The following is a 22920-nucleotide window of genomic DNA, read 5'->3' as shown; positions in this document are numbered from 1 at the left end:
CCTAGCCCACTACAAACACTTACCGTTTTCGTCCAATAAAGACATAAACCCAACGCTGCTCGCCCCGGGCTGCGACGAAGCCGATTGTGAGAGGAGAACAGGGCCGAGGGGGCGCTTATATCCAAGCGGAGAGGGAGGCGGAGGCGGACGCCGCAGCCTCCGGGTCCCGGCGTCCTGGGGCGGGCGGTATCACCAGGGAGAGCGGTGCCGGGAAATCTGCGGGCAAGACACAATCAGGAGCATCGTTAGCGACGGCACCTGTGAAGGAGAGGGAGGAGGAGGAGGGGGGAGAAGAGGGAAGGGGGGAGGGAGAAGCGGCGAGAGGCGCGCAGCTGAGGCAGGAGGTGCCGGAGGACGGGACCCGGCAATGGCTGCCCCGTACTCACCTCTAGAATGTTCTCGCTCCGACTGAACAACGCCAGAGCTGGGATCAATCAGCCAGCGGTGCGCCCCGCCCCCCACCATCGCCATTGGCTCACAGCGCTCCTCGCAGCGAAGCTATTGGCTAAAACCTCGCCTCTCTCCTCGTCCATTGGCTAAAGCCACTATCAATCAAGGCTTTGCCTCCCTCCCCGTGCCCTCCCCCCGCCGGTGCCCCAAAGGACATCGCGTCTACAGCGACCGAGTCTCGCGAGAGGTCGCGGGCCGTGGGGGCCGCGGCCGCGCGGGCCGGGCCGGTGCGGCGGGGCTGGGTCTGAGGGGCCGGCGGGGGCTGAGGGCGATCCTGGCTTCCCCGGCCCCTCCGTCCTGCCCGGACGCTGCCCCGGGCGGCGACCTACTCCCTGGAGGGCAGTGACCCAGTGCTTGACATCTCAGTAGCTATGTTACAAGTAATAACACAAATAATTTAAAGCAATTAAGTTGCTGAATAAGCTGTGTTTTTCCTGCACAGCCGGCTTTCGGGGTGTAGGAAAGAGACTGGTATTTAACTCCAGTGTCATAAAGGCCCCGCGTTGGGAGGCTCTGGGTGGCTGGGCTGCCTTACAAACGATGACACAAGTGTCATCATATGCATGTACTCTGTTCTTAGTGGAAAATGCTGCCAATCCTACGTAGCTGAATTGGGACCCTGAATGAAATGCATGCCTGGACTTATTTCCACATAAAAACCAGAAAACTTGCATCCTTTCTTCCCTGTTACTTGTTCTTTCCCATTTTCTTCTATGTATCATGGGAATGATATGTTTTGGGTATTTTGGAGTGTAAATAATGTTCAAGTGGCAAAGAATTTTTTCCTGACTTTATGAATTGAGTGGGTAACCAGCTCTCTTATCCCTATAAACACTCCCCAGCAGAGCAATGCTCCTCAGCTCCTGTCACTTTCTTACTGAGTAACGTTGTAAAGCTTCTTGATGGCTCTGTGGGAGTATAGAGGAAAAGAGAGGGAGCAACAATAAAACTAGTAGCAACATTAAATAATGTTATATACTCTAAATCTCTTCCTGCCTGAAGTTAGCTTTGATGCATAGTTTTCCTGGCTTACTTTGATATCACATTGATGTGGTCAAAGGAGACATCCCTCCTGTTGTACCTTGAAGTATATATCGAGCATTTTTGGTCTGATATGCAGAGGAACTGCCCTCAGGAAGGTGGATGATAAGTGAGGTTTTCTTAGAAGTCACAAATGCAGGTCTGCTACCCACTCCAATAGCACACAGCAACAATAAAAGAATCTTGTTTCCTCAGTTGGAGCAACCAGAGATAAATGCACACATCATGGTGCTTTCTATCAAAACCCTCTTTGCGGCAGCTGCCCTTGCTACACGGAATAGCTAGTCTTTCTAGCTAGGACACTGTCCTGTAAAGCATCATGGAATGGTTTGAGTTGGAGGGGGCCTTAAAGATCACCTAGTTCTAGCCCCTCACCATGGGCAGGGACACCTTCCACCAGATCAGCTGCATCCAACCTGGCCTTGGACACTTATGGGGATGGAGGGTAAGTTTGTCTTGGACTTCACTATCAGCATTTGAAAAAGGTAAAACATTCTTCAGGGTATGTTAAATACCTCCTCGATAAATGCACAGCAACACTTTCTGAAACAAGAGTGAGTTGTTGAAACAAGAGTGAGATGTTTTCCAAAATAAGGAAACATCTTTAAACTATGTAAGGCTGGGCAGTTACCACGAAGGAAAAAAAGTCATAAAAAAGTGGGAGGCAAGAAAAGCACAGCAGGAAATCCTTTGCTGTGAAACTATGTGGCACATGTAACTTGCTAAATGCCTCCTATCCGTGACTCTATCTCGGTGTAACAACACCTGGGGGTTAATAAATTAGGAGTGTTAAAGTATACTGTTGCCAACAACACTTCGTGAGCTGCTGGGAAAGAGACCCTGGATTCGGTTCTATCTGACATTAAGACTAACTCTGAACCCTCACGATTAATAGAATAAAGTAAGATAGTTTTAAAATATAGTATATAAATTGACAAAAGTTAAAGAGGTACCTTTTAAGATGGTGTTTCTTCTGCAAAAATCAGGTTCTATCCATGTGAAGTCACACGGCATTCTCCTGGATTTTGCAAATCAGACTAAAATTGTGGATTATTGACTTTAAGGTGCCTTGTTGTTGGTTTTTTCCTCAGCAGAAAGTTCATTAATGTTAAATGTTGATTCCCAAATATATTTTACTGAATCTTAATGTTTACAGTTTATTGATTTTAATATGTCATGGTATGGACAAGCCAGAAAAATATTTTTTCTCCTCCCACTTTAAAATGTCACAATTTCATGAATCTTCAAGTTCATAGTTCACATTGCTTGTGTGACCTTCAAAATACAGACTGCTTGTGTACTTTGCATTTGTTGACAGAAACTATGCAGGTTTTATATATACTTTTGTAGATATGACATTTTAAATTACATCAGTAAGTCAGGTTTTGCAAATGGTTTCATGTCTAAGAATAGGAAATTTTCCACAGTTGAATTTAGGGTGCATTTCCTTATCACACAAGTGCTTTATTATTGCTGAGTTCAGCCTTGAACAAACTGAGCTTGTTCTATGTTGCCTTAGCCAGTTTTTATTAGAAATAACCAAGAGTCAATGACTGTGATAATGCAGCAAAATCAAAACTGTTGAAATTCCAAACATATTTAAAATCTTCACAATTTGGTCTGTAATCTGAACAGTTACAATATATCCTTGTAATTCCTGATTGACAACTTGATGTGCTTCTCTGGTTTACTCAGTGAGTTTGTCCTCATCAGTTGTGTGGCTGGCTGCAAACATAACCCTAATTCAATGCCCTCTTGGTAACCTTGGCCTTGAAGAATGTTTTGTCTCTGCTCTGTGTGTTATCTGTCAGTGGCTGGGTCAGAGCTCTTATTTCGTCCACTGCAGTCAGGAACATCAGCACCTGAGTAAGGGATTCCTCCTCGTGCCATCCTCATGGCTTTGGCTGTAATTTCAGGAGATGGAAGGAGGGCCAAGCTTATCTACAGTTACGTGGAATAGCAGTAACCTTTCTTCTTTCTATCTTGGCAATGTGTAGAGAAAGTTTAATTATTTACATGTCAGGTTGGAATAGGTAACCTTTAGGGAAGGCTGGGTCCGAAATCCATCGGGATTGACACTAGACATTGATCAGTCAAAGGGGCAGAGGTTAATTCTGGTTTTACTGTTCAGGAGCTTCACAGTCGTTTCTGTCTGGCATCTCACTGGCTATCTTGGGAAGGTTCACTTTTGAAATGCTCTTCTTTACATGCTCTGTAGCACCATCATTCCTGTTAGCTATTATTAGTAGCTCAGGAATTAGTAAACAGAGAAAAGCCTGAGAGCAAGTGTGTGATGTTAGACACACATATAGCTCTTATTTATGGTAGTTATTTTTTTTGCTTCTATTACTATGCAGAAATGCTAAAATCTCCCAGATAGTGTTTGGGTCTGAGTGTCCTGAAATGGCTCAGTGTCAGCTGACAACACGAGCTCTGCCCCTGATCTGGTCTTGTCACCAGTGAGGTTCTCTATAACCTCCCTCTCTTCCTGTGTATGTCTGGGAGTCACTTCAGCAAGGAGAAGCAAACAGCTTCCCTGCAGAATATAAACTAGTGTTTGATAGCAGTGAAGTCCCTGCCTTGGAGAACTATCTTTTCTCTGTGTGTCTCAGCAGTAAGTGGAAATGCTGGTGATAGGAATCAGGGAAGCCAGGTTTTCTCAGTTTTTCCAGGTAGCAGCTTTGGCTATGGGCCTAACTGGCAACCACTCCCATTATCCAGCAGTTGCATGCCTGTGGTTGGCAAATCTGCCTGCGACATTTATATGGTTGCTAAAAGAAGTGGATGTGGAGGATAAGGTGTCCATGGGAATACAGCTTCCAGCTGAGAACATGCTGTCAAAGCTACCTGCCTGTTCATAATGCCTACTAGTAACCACTGCATTTACATTTCCCTGCTTCTTATAGTTAAGCTTCAGACATCAAGATCTGACTGTGTGTTAAGTTAAATCTCTCTTCCAGTACCATTTTAGCAATTTGCACTTCCATTTCATTAAAGGAATTGCTCAGGCCCTCTGCAGCTGTCGTGCTTTGCCAACACCTCCACAGATTAATCCTCCTTCATCATTTTTCTTTGGCTTCTGATGGTCTGGCAACCAGTGCTGTGATTATCAGTATAGATTTCCCAGTAAATGTTGATTCTAAGTAGTAAAAAGGAGTAATGAATACTTAGAGGTATCTTTCGGCTTTCTACTTTTCCTGGAGGAAAGGTGTGGTAGCCCCTGGTATTGAGAGCCTATCTCCAAACCTCCCAGTCTGAAGACACCCTGGAGATCTTAAGTGCTCTCACAGCCCTTTTTCTGTGAGACAAAATGTGGCTGCTGATTTTATTTCTAGGGGTCTGCATGGTTGGGTGCAGCAAGTTTTGCTCATCTGTTCTATCCATTTGAGCATGGAGGAATTTCTTTGCTGTAGAGCAATACAAGGGCATTGCTGGGAGAGCTGAGCTTTGGAGGCAGTTCTGAGGCCCACGTAGGGATTAAGTTTGTGCTTCTGCTGGTAGATGTAGGAAGAGGATAAGGCACCCCCGATGCTTGTGCTGAAAGGAAAGGAAAAGGCAGTTTTGAAGGCAAAGGTAAATTTTATGTTCTCCAAAACAAAACCTTTGAAGGTGCTGCTTGGCTGGTAAGGCAGTGCTGTGCATTTGGAAAGAGACACATTGCAGGAAATATTTTTTCCTCATAAATCTGATTTTAAATTCCCTAAGAGTTGCCTCTCTTTCAACATTGAAGGTATTTTGCAGGGAACTACAGGTCCTAGAGGATAGTGTTGAATTTGTACATCATGGCTGAGAGTATAGCTGGTGACAGCTTCTTAATAAAAACACAAGGAATACCTTTTGTAATGAAGCCAATAATACATGACAATCATGTAGTGCCAAAGGCTTTGAATGCTCTGGTGGTTTGCAGCTCAAATATTTAAATTACTAAAGTAAATTATTTGCCAAACTACAAAACAAAGCAGGGGGAGTGGTACTTAAATAGGAAAATAGGGGCAGAAACGTCCTATGGTTTGCATATGCCAAGTGTTATGTATGCTTAGGGTATTACACAGACTAGTAGCAATATTAAAATAACTAATAACACACATGGTTTCCAAGAGTAGTGTAATAAATTAAGTCTGGTTTTGGCCGGTGGGAATTCTTTGACACCTAATAAAAGCTGACTTGAAGCACTAATAATGTCTCACTCTACCTGTGAATGTCACTGTGTTTGGAATTACACAGGGGGTTTAGGAACACGTAAATGGTGCTGAAGACACAGGCAGGTGCATACTCACACACAAACACACTCAGCACCATTGCATAAATCTTGTTTGTTTAAGAAATGAGGCTAAAAATATCCTTGAATATGAATCTGGGTCACACATGGTGTGGACTGTAAAGTCTAGCATGATTTTATTGACCTAATGTAGACTTTTGTTTTTGAGGATGACCCAGGAGACACTGAAGGGAAAACTTTGTTGTAAGGATTTTACTGCCTTAAGTTGTTTCCAAAATCAGATTTTCAAAAGTCTTAAGACACACAGTCGGGCCAGTGAAGGTTAAAAGGCATAATGTAGGGTGAGTTTTCCCTTGAAGCTCAAGGGTGTTATTTGAAGAAAAACATCCACATTGGTGGTTTTTGAACTTTTTACTTGGGATAGTCTTAGGATACAAACTTTCCTGAAACAGGCCTTTTCATAGAGTTGAAGGGATCTAAAATAAATGCTAATAATAACATGATTTGTGGCTACTACACTCATCTGAGAAACTGTGGCGCCCACAACTGAATTACATTATGTGGTAGCTGTGAACAATTTGACACTGTAATTCTTTCAGAACTTGTTTTTGGGATTCCAAAATTATTATATGCATGTAAGTGAGATCACATGTATAAAGCATTATTTGGCACAGTCTAATTTATACTTGTTTCACCAGTGTCCTTAAGATGCCTTTTTCTTAAGCCTTATTTGCACAAGTAATTTCAAGCACAGTAGCATTTTTGCTTCAGTGCCTGATGTAGACATGAGACATCTGAATAAGCTGCAACTTGTTGTTGTACAGTTCTCCATGGATTTTTTTATCTGTTATGTCTTCTTTGCAATAAAGGACACAAAGCAGGACTTCCTATAGCTCCTCACAACCACTCCAACCTCTATAAGATGAGATACTCAAAAAATATGCTGGCTGTTTTCAGTGTTGTTTGCTGTGTCTCACCCACAGTTAGTTTTTAATCATTCTCATGAATGATTTACTGTTCCCTTTCTATCATGTTACTTTTTCATTGTTACCTCCAGCAGACAAAAAGCTTTCAAAAGGTTCTTTAGGGCTTAATGTATTGTTTGTCCTAGATATTTGGCATTACTTATTCAGAAATGTGTAATAAATACACAGCTCCTCTCATTTCTGATTGTTTGCACATCTAAAACATATAATTTGTACTAGCCTTTGTGAAGAAAATTAACTCTATCCCAGCTGAAATCAGCACAGACATTTGACAGATTAATGGATGACCAGGTGATGGATGAATAGTCTCTTCTAGATGATGTTAGGAAGGGTGTGGGGGTGCAGGTGGGATCTCGAAGCTCATATGTAAATACAAGTGAGCTCATTCAAGTCTGTGGAGATGCAGCATTTTATACCAGTGGATAATGTGCTGGTTTTATTCAAAGACTTTGCTTCTGAGACATCTTTCCTGGTACTGGCTTTGTGCACTTATCTCTGATTATGATATAATACTTCTGTCCTCAAAGACATATGCTTATATGATTATTTTTTTGTAAGTAGATATCCAGTTCTTTTGATTGGTTGGACCTAATGTGGCTAAAGAAAGCCTTTACTTTCCCTGCTTGCTTTTTCTCCCCCCTGCAGCACGGAGACAAGAAGTACTGTGACAGAGGTTTTGATAGTTTAGTCTATCTCCTTTGAGGGTAAGTCTCTCTGTGGGTTTATGTGCTCTGAAGGATGTTTACTAGTAGATGTTTGATAAAACTTTATTTTATAGATAATGAATTGTGAATCTCAGTGACACTGCTGCTCCCAAAGAGACTTAAACAGCTGAGTCATGTGAGATGAAACCTGAAATTTCTTCTCTCACACATGTGATGGAGTCCCACTGAGTTCCTTTGCAGAGAGTTCTGAGCTACTGAGTTCTGCACCCTGAAAAACATTTGGGTGGGCAGGAGGTTGAACAGCTTGTCCCCTGCACCTTGTCCAGTTCTGTGCTAACTCTGGTGCTCAGGAGGCATATGCTGGGATGTGTGCAGGCAGATTGCTCCCAGCTCACTCACATCCTGGAGCAGCAGGGAATCAGGCAAAGTAGTGGTGGGCTGCCAAGTCCCAGCCTATTGGCCAGGTTGCTTGAGAGTCAGCACAAACCTGCTACAGAGTGAGCCGCTCTGGACTTCTGCACATACTCCGGGACTTCTTTTACCCCAGCAAAGGTCTTATAGGCAGCTCTGTAACTGACTGTGGGTTGTGGCAGATTCACCTGATTTTTGCTTGTTTACCTATTGTGCTCCAGATCTGCAAACAGTGTTGTGTCTCCTGTACTGATTCTAACTTATCTTCTGGGAGATCTTTGGAAGACATGGTGAATGTTGGGGAGGTCTCTCTCTCTACATCTGTGGACTCTGCTCAGGGCTATTGCACAAAAGGCTGTGCAATATATTCTTCCAAAGACCTGCTAATGAGAACATATGAATCAAAGGAGAGTTAGTAGTCATGGGTTTCCCACAGCGATCTCTTTTGTAACTGATAACTAATGACTGCTTCTCAACAAATACATAAAAATATCAGATAAAACAAAGTCAGAGTTTTAAGCCTGTACTCAGGATGAGCTAAGCTTCAGCCATTTGCTCTGACCACTTTTGAAAGCTTGCACTGCTTGCATGGGAGAGCTGTGCCAGAGCTGTGAAAAGCCATATATGTCTTAACTTGTGTTCTGTGTCTTTTATCTTGTCTGTTTCCCACTGGCACTGACTGCACTTAAAGCTTTTTAGAGGGCCTGTCATTGTGCTGTCCATGCTGCTAAGGCACGGACAGACAGTATTCTGTTCTTAAATCCTGCTTTTAAAATATCTTCATAATATGTCCCTAGAAGAAACTTCTGGTTTGTTTATTTTGATTTGTCCTTTGTCTGTGGCTGGATGCCCAGTCATGGGCTGGAATCAAACTGGCTGAGTACCAACACAGGGTAATTTGCAGCTTCTTGTAAGCGACTTCATTTTGGCTGTGCCTCTACAGCATTTCCCAGAGCCAGTCATCTGTGTTTCAGCAGATCGGGGTGCAAGCTGAACTCTGACTTGCCTGGCTGAGCCTGCCAAGAAAAGCATTAGCTAAGCAGAAACAGTGTGTGGCTGGGGGCAAAGGTGAGCATGCATTAAGTATCCACATTTTGATACTAAAAGGATGCAGCTACAATCTAAACAGGGTAAAGGGCACCAGGATGACAGACAGCTGCCTGAGGTGACCCAGGAGTGCAAGCCACATTGCTTGCTGAGAAAGGCCTCTTTGTCTCCCTGCATTATGCCTGCCCATTTTGAATGAGCTGCAAAACAAATGCAAGAAACCAAACTGTACGGCCTTGATGACATTCTTCTGTTTCTTGGCGTTGGTTTGTTGTGCTCAGGAAGGCCTTGAATATGTTGAACCATAGTGTGTATCTAATTTCCAAGCAAAACAGAGATATTTGTGCAGCTGGATTGAAGTTCCCCTCTCCCTTATATACAGCCTAAGGGATGAAAAGGGTGTCTGAATGCTGGGGCATCAGCTGAGAGACAGGATACAGATACTGGAGTTCTTCATCTGTGTTTAGGAAGAAGAGAGGAGCAAAAGTGGGGACGAGACCTTTAACCATCACCTACGCCTTTATCATCAGATGTTGTCTGCCAGTATTTGTATTGCTTTCCTCTTCCCATTTAGATTACATCTTTCCCAGTGTGACCTGGATTTTCAGACCTTACTTGAACACAGCTAACACAAGTCTTGCTTTGGTTGAAGCCCTGCTGTGTCCATAAGTATCACTCAAAGAGACAGGAGAGTGTTTCTTAACAGTTTTAGAGGGATAGTCTTACCAAAGTTCTTTTACTTCACCTGGATATGTGCAGTTCCTTTTTGTTGTGACAAGGCTTCACCACTTTAATAAATTACTCCTACCATAGGCTATAGATAACATGATAAAATAGACTTCACTTAGAGTTACAACTGGTTTTGTTTTCAGACTGTCTTTCATATCTATTTCTGCACTGACAAAATGGTCAGACTGTGGACCTTGAAGTTGTAAGACTGAATGTGAGAGATACCAGTTCTGTACTTCCCTGAGCTTTGACAGCATTCAAAAGTTTGAATGTACAACTTGACTTCCATAGCTACCAAAAGCCTGTCTGGGAAAATAGTTTTCTTTAATGGCATGCCCCAGTTCTGTATTTAACTATGTATTGTTTGGTGGGGCTGTTTTGCAGGAAGAGATAGAGTCATCCTCTTGCAGTGGGTTCAGATCCAGCCAAGAGACATGTTGGGTGCTGGCCTGAGGTAGCAGAGCAGTCCTGGCTGCTGTAAGTGAAAGGCAATTCTAGTAATGTAAATGCTTATTTCTTTTAGTTGCCCCCTGCTTTGGTGTCTGGTACTGACAACCTCTGAGCCCATTGGCATGGCAGTAGCTTTGGTCACTTTTGGAAATTTGGGACTATGTGGGCTCAAAACCTCTGCCTTTTCATGAGAGGGCTGAAATAAGCCTCACATCTGAGCTCCAATCCTGTGTCTCACACAGGAAAATTCCCACTCCTCATTAACTAAGGAGCTTTAAAAGTTAAACAGCAAGCCTCTTCAGACTCCTTTCTTTGTTACTCTCATGTTCATTCTAATTTCAGCTCCCTAAGGGGAAAACCAAATGTCATTTGCAGTTCAGTGCTATGTATTACATTTATTGCCCCTGTCTTGCTCTCTTTCAGAGCATGAACCCAACCAACCTAGTTCTTATCAGTTTGACAGGCTGTGACTGTTGTCCTGGTGACCAGTGTAGTTGCACTATCATCATGTACAGAAGGCAGAGAAGGAGATGCCTCAATGTGTGGGTGTAGCTGTGTGTGCACATGACATGCCAGGAAGTCACTGGGATACGTGAAGATAAGATCCAAGTCTTGGGCTATGTACATGAAAGATGAAACAAAAACAAAATAGAGAAGCATTCAAAGTTAATAGCTGTAAGAGAAGAAATGGGGCTATGTGTAGGAGTAGCAAATGCTCTTCTCTTCTCAGCATCTGATCTATGTACCCGTAATTCAGTGCAGTTGTATTTGAGAGATACTTGCCCGCCAGCCTGCTGTCTTTTTCTACCCACTCCATTTCTCCCATTTATTACTTAGGTTTATGGACATGAGAACGAATAATGTTAGTAACATTTATGAGTCACGTTTTCTATCCAGACACACCATGCTTAACCCATTCATACACATGTCCTTGTACAGCATCAACTCCAGTTCACTAATTACTCACATAAATCAATCAGACTGATTTTGCAGTGCCCTGTCACAGATTATCCCCTAGGTGCTAACAGAAAGCCCTGCTTTGAGAAGCATATGATCTGAATGGATGCCAAGGAAAAACAGATGGAAAGAGATGGGTAAGGGAGCACAAAGAAATAGTGAGATATCGTTACTCAGCACATAGGCAACCGTGTCAGCACACCAGCTGCCTAATGCTTGGGACAGCTTTTGCAGGCTACGTGGTGTGTTCTTGTTTTAGTGTTGGCTGGTTCATGTAAATACCGTCAGCTTTCATCCATTGAAGAAAATGTGGGATGGGGTAACCTAGATAAAATAGATCCTGGCTTGTATAGACTATATGGTATTTAGGGGATAAGAAGTTCTTCAGATCTTCTACAGGTGAAAGGCTTGTAGGAAACCCACCAAGTTTCTGTCCTGAGTGAGGACAGGTTCAACCCACTGGGGTGAAAGTGGGGCATGGCCCAGGGGCTTGTGACCCATGTGTGATGCTGTGGTTAGTATGGGAGGGAGTGTCTGGTTAACCCAGCTAATCTTCCATAGCTAACTGAGAACTGAATACGTTTCATTTACTGTAAAATCTGGGCTTTCTGAACACTCATTGCCAAGTATAACTCCACAGTCATCAACTGAGTTCTGCAACAGATGCAAAATCATGGGAAGACATGTCTGATCTGCTGCCTGTCTTGTTTTGCTTGCACATTTATGCCCCCAGCATTGCCCTTGCCTGGGTTTGCTTATCTGTGGCCTCCAGAGGCCTTGCAGCAGATAGGAGGCTTTGCTAGACCTGCCAAATCTCTGCTCACATCTGTGTATTCCAAACAGTCTGAGTGTGGGGGCATTTCAGTGGGACACATTGCAGGCAGGAGCTGATGCAGCAGATCTGTCTCCTCCAAGGCAATGCTTCAGAGCAGGCTGTGTTTCAGGGGTGGTCACTATGGAGAAGGGATAGGCCTGCGAATGTTAGTTAGACCCTGTGCCAGGACTCCCTGGTGGGATGTGCCACATCTTCTGGCTGAAGAGTAATGAGGAGAAGTTTAAATATGTTGTGGGATGGAGCTTCTGTCATGTAAAATTCATGGTACTGGAAGGCCATGTTTAAATAAAACATTACCCTCTCTGAAGAAGACACAATATCTTCATTTCATGCTTGTAAAAAAATAAAAAAGAAAGAAAAAAGGGATATTTAAAGAATGAGTCTGATGTGATTTTGAACTTGCTCTCCCAGTAGCTTTGTACTGGAATGACACATGAACATTCCCATAAGGAAAGGTAACAGTGAGGGGAAGATCACTTTGCTGAGAGGAGAGAACTGGTGTTTTCTGTTTAGCAGGAATACAGGAGTGGCATTTCTCACTTTTGCAACACCTTCAGCTTCTGGGGTGGCTCTGTGACCTTCAGAGACATCATGCATGGTGCTGGTGGGATACAGAGCAGGCTTGCACCAGCTCTTCTGTTACAGCGCAGCTAATAACCCAGATCCCATTACATCTTTCCTTCTGCTTTTTGTTGGCCTGTGACTATTGTCCTGCACTCATTAGTAGTTCTTCTGTTACTAAGATCAGACCATGTTCCTTTGAGCTACTCATAACTTTCATGGATGTTGTGAATACTGACATTTCTGAGGGAATTCTGAAAGTCCTGTGTACCTTGAGCTAGTAAAACATGATTATGTAGCCCTTCCTTTGTAACATGAGTTCTTCCTCTTAAGGGAAGCCAGATAAATGAAGAAGAAGCTATTGTTTGTTCTTACAAAAGGCTCTTGAGCTAAATGGGACTCTGGCACCAGCTACTAACTGCGTAATTTCAGGAGTGTAACTGAAATGGCTGGAAATCTGTTTTTGCAGCTAATGAGTCCAGTGAATAATTGCTGCTTTCAGTTCTTTTTCAAGGCAGTATTAGCTGCTGGTTTAGACAATAAGAAAGAGAATGCATGTGTCAGTGACTGATCAAGTACATGTGGATTAACTGGTCCCCCCCAAAATGGTTACAGAAATATGATTACTGTGTGTAAGTATTATATGAGGGATGGAAAAAAAATTGGAAAATTTGGAGTATAAGAAGCTGTCTTCATAATGTTTGTTGCAAACCAGTGGTTTTCCTGGGAGTGATATTAGAAATGTGTGACATATCAATGTTAGATGATGAGGTAGGGAAGCATGGCTAAGCTTCCAGGCAGCTTTTATCAACCAGGCCATTCCAGCTTTCAGAATATGTCCCATGCTCTTGAAACACCCCTGAGTATCCCTGAGCACCATTCTTTCTCTCTGTGTCTTAGACAGAGTTGAGTTCCCATGTTATGCCATGCGTAACAGGGCCTGTCCTTTCCCTGTTCATTTGTGCTACTTCTGTTTGCAGGAGAGCCTGCTGTTGCCTGCCCTGCATGGAAGACCTGGTTTGTGTAACTTCATCTGCAGGCTGTATCTGATGCTCTGTGCCATCATTGTCTTGCTGGAGAAAGAAATGTTATTTAGGGTTTGGGAGGTGAGTTGGATCTGCTCCAGTTGTTTTTGTCTCTGCCTGTGTTGCTTCTTTTGAACAAAGAATGTCCTTTTGCAGGTACCTGGATCTTACCAGCTGTTACCTGAGGGAGACAGGATTCTTGGGATGGGAGCTTAGTGTTTGAGATCAATTTCAAAGGACAGATGAAAGCAACTTTAATGAATTTTAGTGTCTGTAATGTGTTGGTGGATTGCCAAAGAGGCTCTTGAGACCCCAAAAGGGCCCTTATTCTGGGGCAGCAGGTCTTGGGCAAGAGACAGAGACAGAAAAGATGTCAGCAAACACCAGACTCTCCCAGCCAGCTCAACCTCTTCCCTTTTTCTGTGGCAGCAGAAGATTGTCTGCATGCTTTCATCCTCTCAGCAGCACATTCTGATGTTCCTTGTACAGCTTTGAAACCAAGAACCAGAGGTGTTTCTCAGCTGTACAGAAGCTCTGGGCTGGTGGTTGTGTTCTGGGGTGGTGGGAAAAGAGAATTCAATGTGTAACTTCCCTCCTGCTGAGGTGACTCACCCTAGCAAGCAACTTTTGCTGGTTCTGTTGCACAGTCTGCAGCCCATCATGGCCCGGAGTCATCAGCCATACAGCTGACCATGTGCCCTCACAGATCATATACATCTGTTTTTTTCATGGGAATGGAAAGTCAGAAGACCAGTGGGCCTGCAGATGGGTTTCTGATATTCTTTGTTGTGGTTAATTTCTGGAAATTTAGGCTGTGCCTCATCTGTTCTGACATACACATATCAGTGCCTGAGTTGCTCATTATAAAATCTTTCTGCTGCTGATGAAGAGAATGAGCCAGTGCTGGTGTGCTGCTTCACAGGCCTATTTTAGATATCTGCATTCACTTCAGAGGAAGGACACTGCCTACTCCTGTGTCTTTTTTCTGCTTATAGGAGCAATCTGGATTATCTACAGAGATGTACACATATTCACACTGGCCATGCAGTTAGTGGAAGGACTCACCTCCTCAGAACTTGGATAGTCTGATGACTTAAGCACTGGGCAAAAACTCTGGATTACCCAGATAGGCCAGGAAGCCAGGCAAGTAGAGATCTGGATACAGAAAGTTCTGGTTATAGGGGCCCTCTCCCCCGGCTTCTCTGTCTGATGTCTGATCTATCAGGGTTGTGACCACTAACCTGCTGAATGAAAAGCTGGTGCAGGATTTTGTTTTTGACTTGTTTTGTTTGTGCCAAGGTGGTAAGAAGATCTCTCAGAAAATAAACTTGAATCTCTGGACAAGATTTCTGTTCAATGAACTTTTGTCTGGTTGCTGAGGTCTTGGATATACCCTTTCTTATTATAATAGGAATTATGAAGATATACGTTTTCTATTATCCATCCAACTCTGCCTGATTCCCCATCTCCCATAACCCCTGGCATCTTTTCTGCTCCATATCCTCATCCCTTGTTACCTGTGTCACTATCTTGCCTTTTCATATTCTTTCTGTGCTCTTGTCTGGTTTCATTTGCTCACTGCTGCTGGTGCTTTGTTTCACTGACAGCCAAGGCATATAACCTGCAAGGTCTCTTAATATTCTGAATTTGCCTTTTAAAAAGAGGCCCAAGATCTCAGCAACCTACCCAAAGAACTGAAAAAACAAACCACCCCAAACAAGACAGACAGGAAAATATACAGTGGATCTTTCTGTGTGCTCATAAATAAAAGTCAGACAATCACATGCTTTTCTAAAAATAACACCCATAGCAAGTGTTTTGGTAGGAATAATACTGACCTAGTTTGCATGTTGCCCACGTGAAAAAAAAAAAAAAAAAGTTGGTGAGGAAAACCCATTGCCTGACAGAGCATTTGCATTTGCTTGAACGAGGTCTGAATTGAGAGGTGGTCAAACTGCTCTTATAGTCTCTTCTTTGGACAATACTCTTGGGCACATGGTGTGACTCTTGAGGATGTTCTGTGCAGGGCCAGAAGTTGGACTCCTTGGAGGATGATCCCTGTAGGTCCCTTCCAAATCAGCATTTTCCATGATTCTGTTGTTCTTGGTGGCCCCTCTGGAGGTTTCAGAGGAGAAGAGCTGGGGAAATGCTCACTGGCACCATGGCCCACAGCAGTCACTTGCCTTCTGTGGGGGCTGGATGCGTAAGTTGCACCTGTGTGGTACAGTCAGTGAGGGTCCACATGAGCAGAAATCCTCTTCTGCAGTCTCAGTCTGGGATGCTCATGCCTGGAGAATGGGCAGGATATCTCTGTGATCTGTGGGCCTGAATTTGTGTATGTTTACATACAGTTTAGCTTTCTTTCTTTGTCTGTGGCACAGATTGAAACATTTTGGTGTTGAAGGAAATGACTCTTGACCTCCCAGCTCCTGCCCACCCCATGGACTCAGTCTGTGCTCCTGTCCTTGTCCCTGTGGCCAGGACTACAACATAGCCCTAGGGCAGGAGCTGCACTTTGGGACATATGAGAGAGTCATCCCTATCTGCCATCTCCTTCTCATCCCTTCTGAATGGATATTGTTCAGGTCCTGGCCTGGACCTGGAACTGTTCTCTGTGGGCGGCTCAGCATCAGTCACAACTGCCATCAAGGGCTGGTATCAAGGTAGCATCCCTCACAGTGATGGACACTCTTGGATTTCCTGGAAATCACCCTCAGAGGTCACTGGTCTCATGAGTATTATTGGTTAATATGCAAAATTACTGGGATGGGCATGTGGAGGGGCTTGATAGCATCTCAGGGAGATGAGGGCAAACTGGATCAGCAGCAGAGACTGGATGAAAAAGTCTTTTCCCCAGGGCTGACCCATCTTTCAGGTAGGCCCTCCTGAGCCTACCACTATCTTTACGATATTGAATGCCACAGGATGGGCTTCCCACATGTTGGAGAACTGGCAGAAGGAGAAGTGTCTCACCCATAGGACATGGCATTGCCTTACTGAGGCCTCCCTAGCTTCCCAGGGGAGATGGATGTGCTGAGTCTGCAGCTGGATCCCACCACGACCTGGCAGTGCAGGGCTCAGCAGCCCTTGCTGGCTCATTTCCTATTGGTGTGATGTGAACCAGCAGTCCTTGATCCAGCGCAGCCTCGCTGCTGGCAGGAGCTGCCTCGGAGCGGCCTCCGAGCTGCAGGTGGCTCCGGAGCAGCAAGCTGGCCACGCTGCTGTGCGTTGTGTCCTCCACAGCTTTGGCACATCTCAGCCTCTCCACGGAGCCATGGCTGCCTGGCCTGTCACTTGTGCCCTAAGGAGAGCTGTAGCCCTTTCCAGACTCTGAAATGAGAGCAGAACTCTGTTGGGGAGTCCTCTGGGGGTGTGGATAAAGTTTTTGTGGCAGACAGATGCCATTGCTTTCCCTTAAGATTATATCCTCTTCTATATTTTTCCCATCTCTCGTGATAAGCGAGACATGAATTTCTGACTCTGAGCAGCCTTGATGCTGGGAAATGCTCTCATTCAAGCAGAGAATCCAGGTCAGCTGCTCATAAGAATAGACCAAGCCTTCACTGAGTGCAGTGGACAAACCTTCAGTGGGATGGGTTTTTCCCTGGCTTGTTCTGTTTGTAGTGAGCTCCAGAAGCTGACAGGCATTTTGTGGACAGCAGCTATAACATCCTGCCAGAAGGCTCGATGTGAGCATTACTGAATCAGTGCATCACAGGGGAAAATTAGTACTGAGTTATTAATTGTGATTTTTATTTTTTTTTTAACCTGAGATAGGGCACTTAGTAATGAAGATCTGTATCTATGGTCAAGAGGATCTGATTTGTGAGAACACATATTATAAAAATGGAGTTTGAACTTTTTCTCTGATTTTGCACCTATAAATAACTGCTCTTACATATGCCATCTAATTATTAAATTGTATATGCAGATTAGACAGTCATTTACATACCGTCATCAATGACAGCAATTAATAGCACTGGGAATTATTTCCAGGAACATATGGTAATGCCAAAGGTTTTAAATATTAGTCAGTACCTGCCATACATATCAATATCTCTTCCCATCTCTTCCTTTCAAAAATGTTAGAATAAATTATTAATCATAAGGTGCATCTGCTTCTTCTTGGAACTAGTTGCACCACAGAAGATCTGTTGCATTATATATTTTATATAAAATTACAGTCCAGCTTGGAGTTCCTGATTTATCTGGGTGTGATGGCTCCTTGAGACTGGGAAGGAAGAGGAAAGAAAATGTTAATATGCTTTTTCTCCATTTTATTTACATATGCAGAGGGTAGGGGAAGGCAGTTGCAGACATGAAGGACTCAGGTCACACTAGTACAAAGTGTGATCCATAGACACTTTTATCCAGAAGATATTTTACAGCTCTTTGGTCTTGCTTTTTTGTATACTAAATTGTTACCCATGGTAAGGTTAATAGGAACCAAGGATAGGGAGGGCCCAGTTCATCTTCTTGTCCTCATCAACAAAATCAGTTCAGTCATCTTTTTCCTGATGTAAAACAGGTCTTCAGCATGAAAGCTAATATTTTTGCTACTATTTTACATGTTTTGCCCACACGAGTAAGGCATATTGAACTGTGGAGAGTGGGGAAACAGCCAAGGAGACCTCAGTGAACATACAACATTAATTGGCTTGGAAGCTCAACATTAAAACCTTGTGCAGAAAATACCATTATTGGCCCATTTATTCAAACAGACGAGCTCCAAGGCAGCTGCCTGAAATTCCAGTGATTCTGTGCTGTGTCAAGATCAGCTGTGTTAACTTGGTTTGCAGTGTGTGTGATTTTCAGAGGTTATTGACTCCAAGGCATTTGTTGTCATGTAGTCATGGACTGTACAAATACCACTCTACACCACTACTTCCTGCTCACTAAACAGATGTGTACAGTTAAGAGGCTGAATATTCTCTTTGAAACAAAAGGAAATTGTCAGTTACTTAAAATCCTTTGTTGCAATGTGGCCTTAATGCTTTTTTTAAATTAATTTTCAAGAGTCTTGGGTCTTGACAGCCAGTAAATAATACGTGCAGGAGATCTAAGGTTGTAAGAGTGCAGATAATGTGCTTGTTCATGATGGGAAAAAAATAGTAATTCCCTTTTTAATTTGCTTGATAATTTAGAAACATCCTTACAAGTCACCTAATTTTGGTTCCTTGACGACCACATCTTCTTCCGTTGCAGGGAGAACCTTTCTGTGAGCGATGAGGGCGGCAGAGTGACTGTGAAGGAGGTGGCAGGGGAACAGTGCCAGTGTGCTGGCAGTTGGTGCTGTGCAGCTCTTGGGAGCTGGGGTAGTGTCTCTGAATCTTTATATAGCACTCCCTCCACTCTGCTGAGATGTGGGAAGCGATGGAAAGATGAGATACATCCTGATACTGACAGCAGATGCATGCATTACAAATGCTCTTTCCTTTTCTTTTCTTTTCTTTGCCCGTTCCTGATACCTCCCTCCCCAGGTTTTGCCTATCTCTTGTTTTCTTGGTATTGCTTTCATTCCTGTAAGACAGAAATGGGTTTGAAAATGTTGAAGAACCTCAGGAAGCTTCCACATCATGAAACAGTGCTGAATTTTCTAGTGTCATTTCTCTTCTAAATGCTTTTCTGGTTTTGGAAGAAAACCCAGTGATGCAGTGTAAATGTTTTATCACCATATATTTGGGAAGCCTGCTTTATTCAGCCTGAACTGGTACTAATAAAAATTTAATGCTTCTCTTTGTGCTCATGAAGAGTTGCTCCCCAGGGTATTTTTCTGAAGTCATTTCAGAGGATGATTCGCTCTCTCCTGGGACCCTTTTGGGTGCCTCTTGTTGTGGCAAGTCCCTCTCTGTAGCTAGCAAGCTCCAGTGCAAAGATAGCAAAAATCTTTCAAAACAGACCTTTTAACAGTGTGATTTGGTATCTTGGATACCCTGAGATTTACCAGGGCTAATGGTTAAACCAGGCTGCTGCTCACTGTGGGGTGGGAATGGAGTTCTTGCTCAGGTTGTCCAGAAATGACAGCAGGAGACACTTGGTACTAAACATTTCTGAAGATTAAGTGTCTTTACAAAGGCTGGTCTCTTTTCTTCTACCTCCTTTCCTAAATAACCTGTTCAACCACGAGGATGAGTGCCCTGGGTATTGTTGTAAATATACCCCACCCCATACTAATAAATGTATTAATATATTGATATATTACTGCATTACATATTAATATGTCAATATATAATATATATATATATTTATTTAAATATATTAATATAACAATATGCCCCATACAATAGCTCCTTTGGCAGTGCAAATGCATGGGATATTTCTGCATTAGTTTGTAGCCAGACACACTTGCAGGGAACGTTGAGGGGAGAAATAGTTAATTTTTGATATTTTGTTAATATTGAAATGTGCTTGGCTCCTGTCAGGGGTCTTGGCGTGTCCTGGCAGCTGATCAGTAGTTATGATTTTTAGCCTCCAGATGGTGTTTGGCAGATGTGCCTGTGGAGCCATGTCAGTGCACTGGGGGAGAAACACTGAAGACTGGAATTTACACAATCACTGGCCTCTTGTGGCAGCAGAAAAAAGCACGTAAATGATGTCATGTGGATTTTCAGTCCCAAATCTCGGCATATGCTGCTCTGTGTAGGGCTGTGTGTACAGATGTGTGTAGGAAGTTTCTTCTGAAATTGAACTTTGCATTTTTACTTAAAAAATTGGAAAGAATTGATGTAAAAATGCACAGAGGAATCCTGTTGATCTAAGGCAAATGAAGAGACTCAAAATTTTAGGCTTGTCTGTCCAAATGTAGATGAAATATTCATAATACAAACATTTCCAAAAAAACACACCTCTGGATAAAATCGTGGATCATCTGAAAGGAGACATGGTAGTGGTTGAGGTAATGCATTCTTCACCGCACTAGCAAACAATATACACGACTAATTTTTTTAAAGAGCTCTTTCCATTCCTAGGAGGCCAAGCAGCATTTAAGTAGTAGATTTCCTCTGGCAAAGCTGCCCTTGGAGTCTTCCTTGGATAACTTCAGATAACTCCTAAGATTAGAAACCAAGCTGTTGGGTGTCTGCTCTTCAACATGACTGGCAGAGCTGTGGTGTTTTATGTGGCAGAAAACTTTGCTGAAGACTAAGCTGCTACTCCAAAAAGTATTTTCAGTCTTCTCTTACTATGTGGATTAAGATATTCCCAGTGCAAGGATTTTTAGGGCCACTTCAAACACCTCTATTGCTTGACTCTCTACTGTTAATTTTTAAAATTTTGGGAATTGCGTGTTTTATTTATTTTTGCTTCTATTGCCATTTTTGTCAAAAGGGGAAGCATTTTCCTTAAAGCAATGCTTGTTTCATTCTGAAAAGAAAAAACAGAATTAGGCAAAATCCCCAGGAATTAGCTAAAAATGTTCTAAAGGAGCAGCAAAGTAGGTTATTAATTAAGTGAAAATTGAGGTCAGTTCGAAATGGGGTCCTCACAATCAGAGGGAAAAGAGTGGAAGTGCAAAATTTTGTATCACATCCAATGTTTTGTTTCAGTGTTCAGGGCAGGGGAAGGAGCAGTATCCAGTTCTTTGGGGAAATTGTCCTTAGGACTTTAGCGTGGTTGCTGAACCATGCAGCATCTCTGCAAATCCATCTGCCTGTCATCTCCTTGTAAACCAAATTCCTCCAGTTTCAGACAAATCCAGAGAAGGACAGAAGTCTCAGACTACTCTTTCAAAACTGGATGAAAATCAGTGGCTGAGCAGAGTAAAGCTACTCAAGCAAACACACTCAGGAAGAGAAAGGAAGAACCTTTCTTCTTTCCCTTTTGCTCCAAAATCTGTGGCCTGTTCAGGGCAGTACAGATCTCAGGAGGCGAAAGGTTGCAGCCTGGGACCAGGAGTCGCTGTAGGGAAGAAATTTTGTTTCATCTGTTGCTATAGGAGAGGCTGCCTGTATTAAATATTTGTGCTGCTTTATTTGCTCTTGCACACACACACACACACACAGGTTATCTGGAGAGTTCAAGGGATTTGCTGAGCACCAGAGGCCAGGAAACCTTGTTTGTGTATCTTCAGACTGAGCTGCCAGGTGGAGTCTCTGGTGTGAAATAAAGGCTGAGTTCATGCTGTGGTCTCTTCCTTAGCAGGGGCAGTGAAGGTCTAGCCTCTCCTCAAATGTGTATGTTTATGAAGTAAGGGTGTACTATTTTGGGTGAGACACCTTCTGTCAGTTTGGTTAAAACTAGCTTTAAAATTGGTTAAAACTGGCTTAAGATCCACTCTTGTGCATTAGGTTATGGGATCACGTGAATACAGAGATACATGCAACCTCTGGCTGTGCTGTCTTGTTTCCTTAGGAAATAAGAATCAATATACATTTTCCACAGGATGATAAACATCTAACTGTGCACAATAGACAAAGTCATCTCTTGTATATAACTGTGATGGCAATGGCAGCTGCAATGTCAAATGTGAGGGGAAGGCCCTTTTGTTTTGTTTATTTGTTGGTTTGTTTTCTCTCTCCAAAAAAACCTACCTTGCTTGGAGTAGAGACTTGCTCTTTGATTGCTGACGAAATCAGAGGTGCTGTGTGTGAGTGGAGGAACACACTGTCAGACTGCAACATAGCTTCACAAAGCGATTTTGCATGGATTTATAGCCTAGGAAGCCAACACCTTTCTGTGCCATGCTCTGCATGTTTTATCATCATGATTAATATTCCTTTCTGTCATGTTTCATGCCTTTGGTTCAAAGTGGTGGAAAGTACCTGCATGTGCTGGAAACAAGAGGTGAAAATTCTTTCTCTCCTGCAATCTGCCTGCCTGTTAGGACCAAGTGTATTTCATATAGCAGATGCTACTGAGCACAAAGTTTCTATTGTCTATGCCTGACTGTGTTTGTGTAGTGTCCCTGCAAAGCAAGCAGGGACATCACTGCAATGCTGGAATTGGAATATTAATGTAATTGGACTCTTGCAAAGTCATTTGATTTGTCGTACTAATAGTCTGACTTCATCTGGGTAGCTCAAGACCAAACAACTATTGTTCAGGTCAGACACACAATCCACTTACTATGAAGACTTTTTCTGTATAGGCACAAGAATTGGGAAATAGAAAGATAAAGATTTAAGTCAACAGATAAATAATAAAAAAATTTGTCCAAGATATTCACTTGTTTAATGGAAAATCCCAAAGACAAAGGAGTTACAGTTTTTCCAAGATAGGAAGACAGAGTCTCAGTCATGTGGGGAGGCTGTGGACTTTTCCAGGATCTCCAGGAAATGAGGGAAACTCCTGAATGCTAGGGATGTTCCTAGGAGACAAATTGCTTCTCTTTCACAGTAAGCATAGCAGGGTCATGGCAGGGAGAATGACCCTGCTAGACAACATCCCACTGTGAATAAATGGAGGCATTGAAACACCAGGAAGAAGGAGAGGGCTGGCTTCCAAGAAGTAGCTTTGGAGGAAGAAGAAAGTAATTTGGTACACCTGACAAAGGAGTTTGTTCAGAGGCAGAACTGTCCTTGTTCTTGGTCCTGTGTCCTTGTGGTTT

At 43.1% G+C, this 22920-nt stretch overlaps 2 protein-coding genes across 6 annotated transcripts in view; one reads left to right on the top strand and one right to left on the bottom strand.

The window, feature by feature from the left end:
- Window positions 1–508, bottom strand: part of EIF5 (eukaryotic translation initiation factor 5) — a 7605-nt gene extending 7097 nt beyond the window's left edge. The window contains exons 1-2 of one of the 3 annotated variants that reach the window (XM_015631756.2): window positions 387–508; window positions 24–216 (exon numbers count right to left, since the gene is read on the bottom strand). The gene's annotated coding sequence lies outside the window, so the exon portion shown is untranslated. Of the gene's footprint in view, window positions 1–23; window positions 345–386 lie in introns of those variants that run through there. The other 2 variants (XM_015631755.2, XM_015631754.3) reach the window with 2 other exon arrangements.
- A 181-nt stretch (window positions 509–689) lies between these two features.
- LOC107206496 overlaps window positions 690–22920 on the top strand; it is a 49223-nt gene continuing 26992 nt past the window's right edge. For all 3 annotated transcript variants that reach the window (XM_033515207.1, XM_033515206.1, XM_033515205.1), the window contains exons 1-2: window positions 690–1936; window positions 13332–13457. In XM_033515207.1, the coding sequence (XP_033371098.1) occupies window positions 1868–1936; window positions 13332–13457 (195 nt within the window). In that variant the 5' untranslated portion in view covers window positions 690–1867. The remainder of the gene's footprint in view (window positions 1937–13331; window positions 13458–22920) is intronic.

The sequence above is a fragment of the Parus major genome, chromosome 5, assembly GCF_001522545.3.
Source record: "Parus major isolate Abel chromosome 5, Parus_major1.1, whole genome shotgun sequence".
NCBI classification, from domain to species: Eukaryota; Metazoa; Chordata; class Aves; order Passeriformes; family Paridae; genus Parus; species Parus major.
This window is presented reverse-complemented; position numbering and strand designations above follow the sequence as displayed.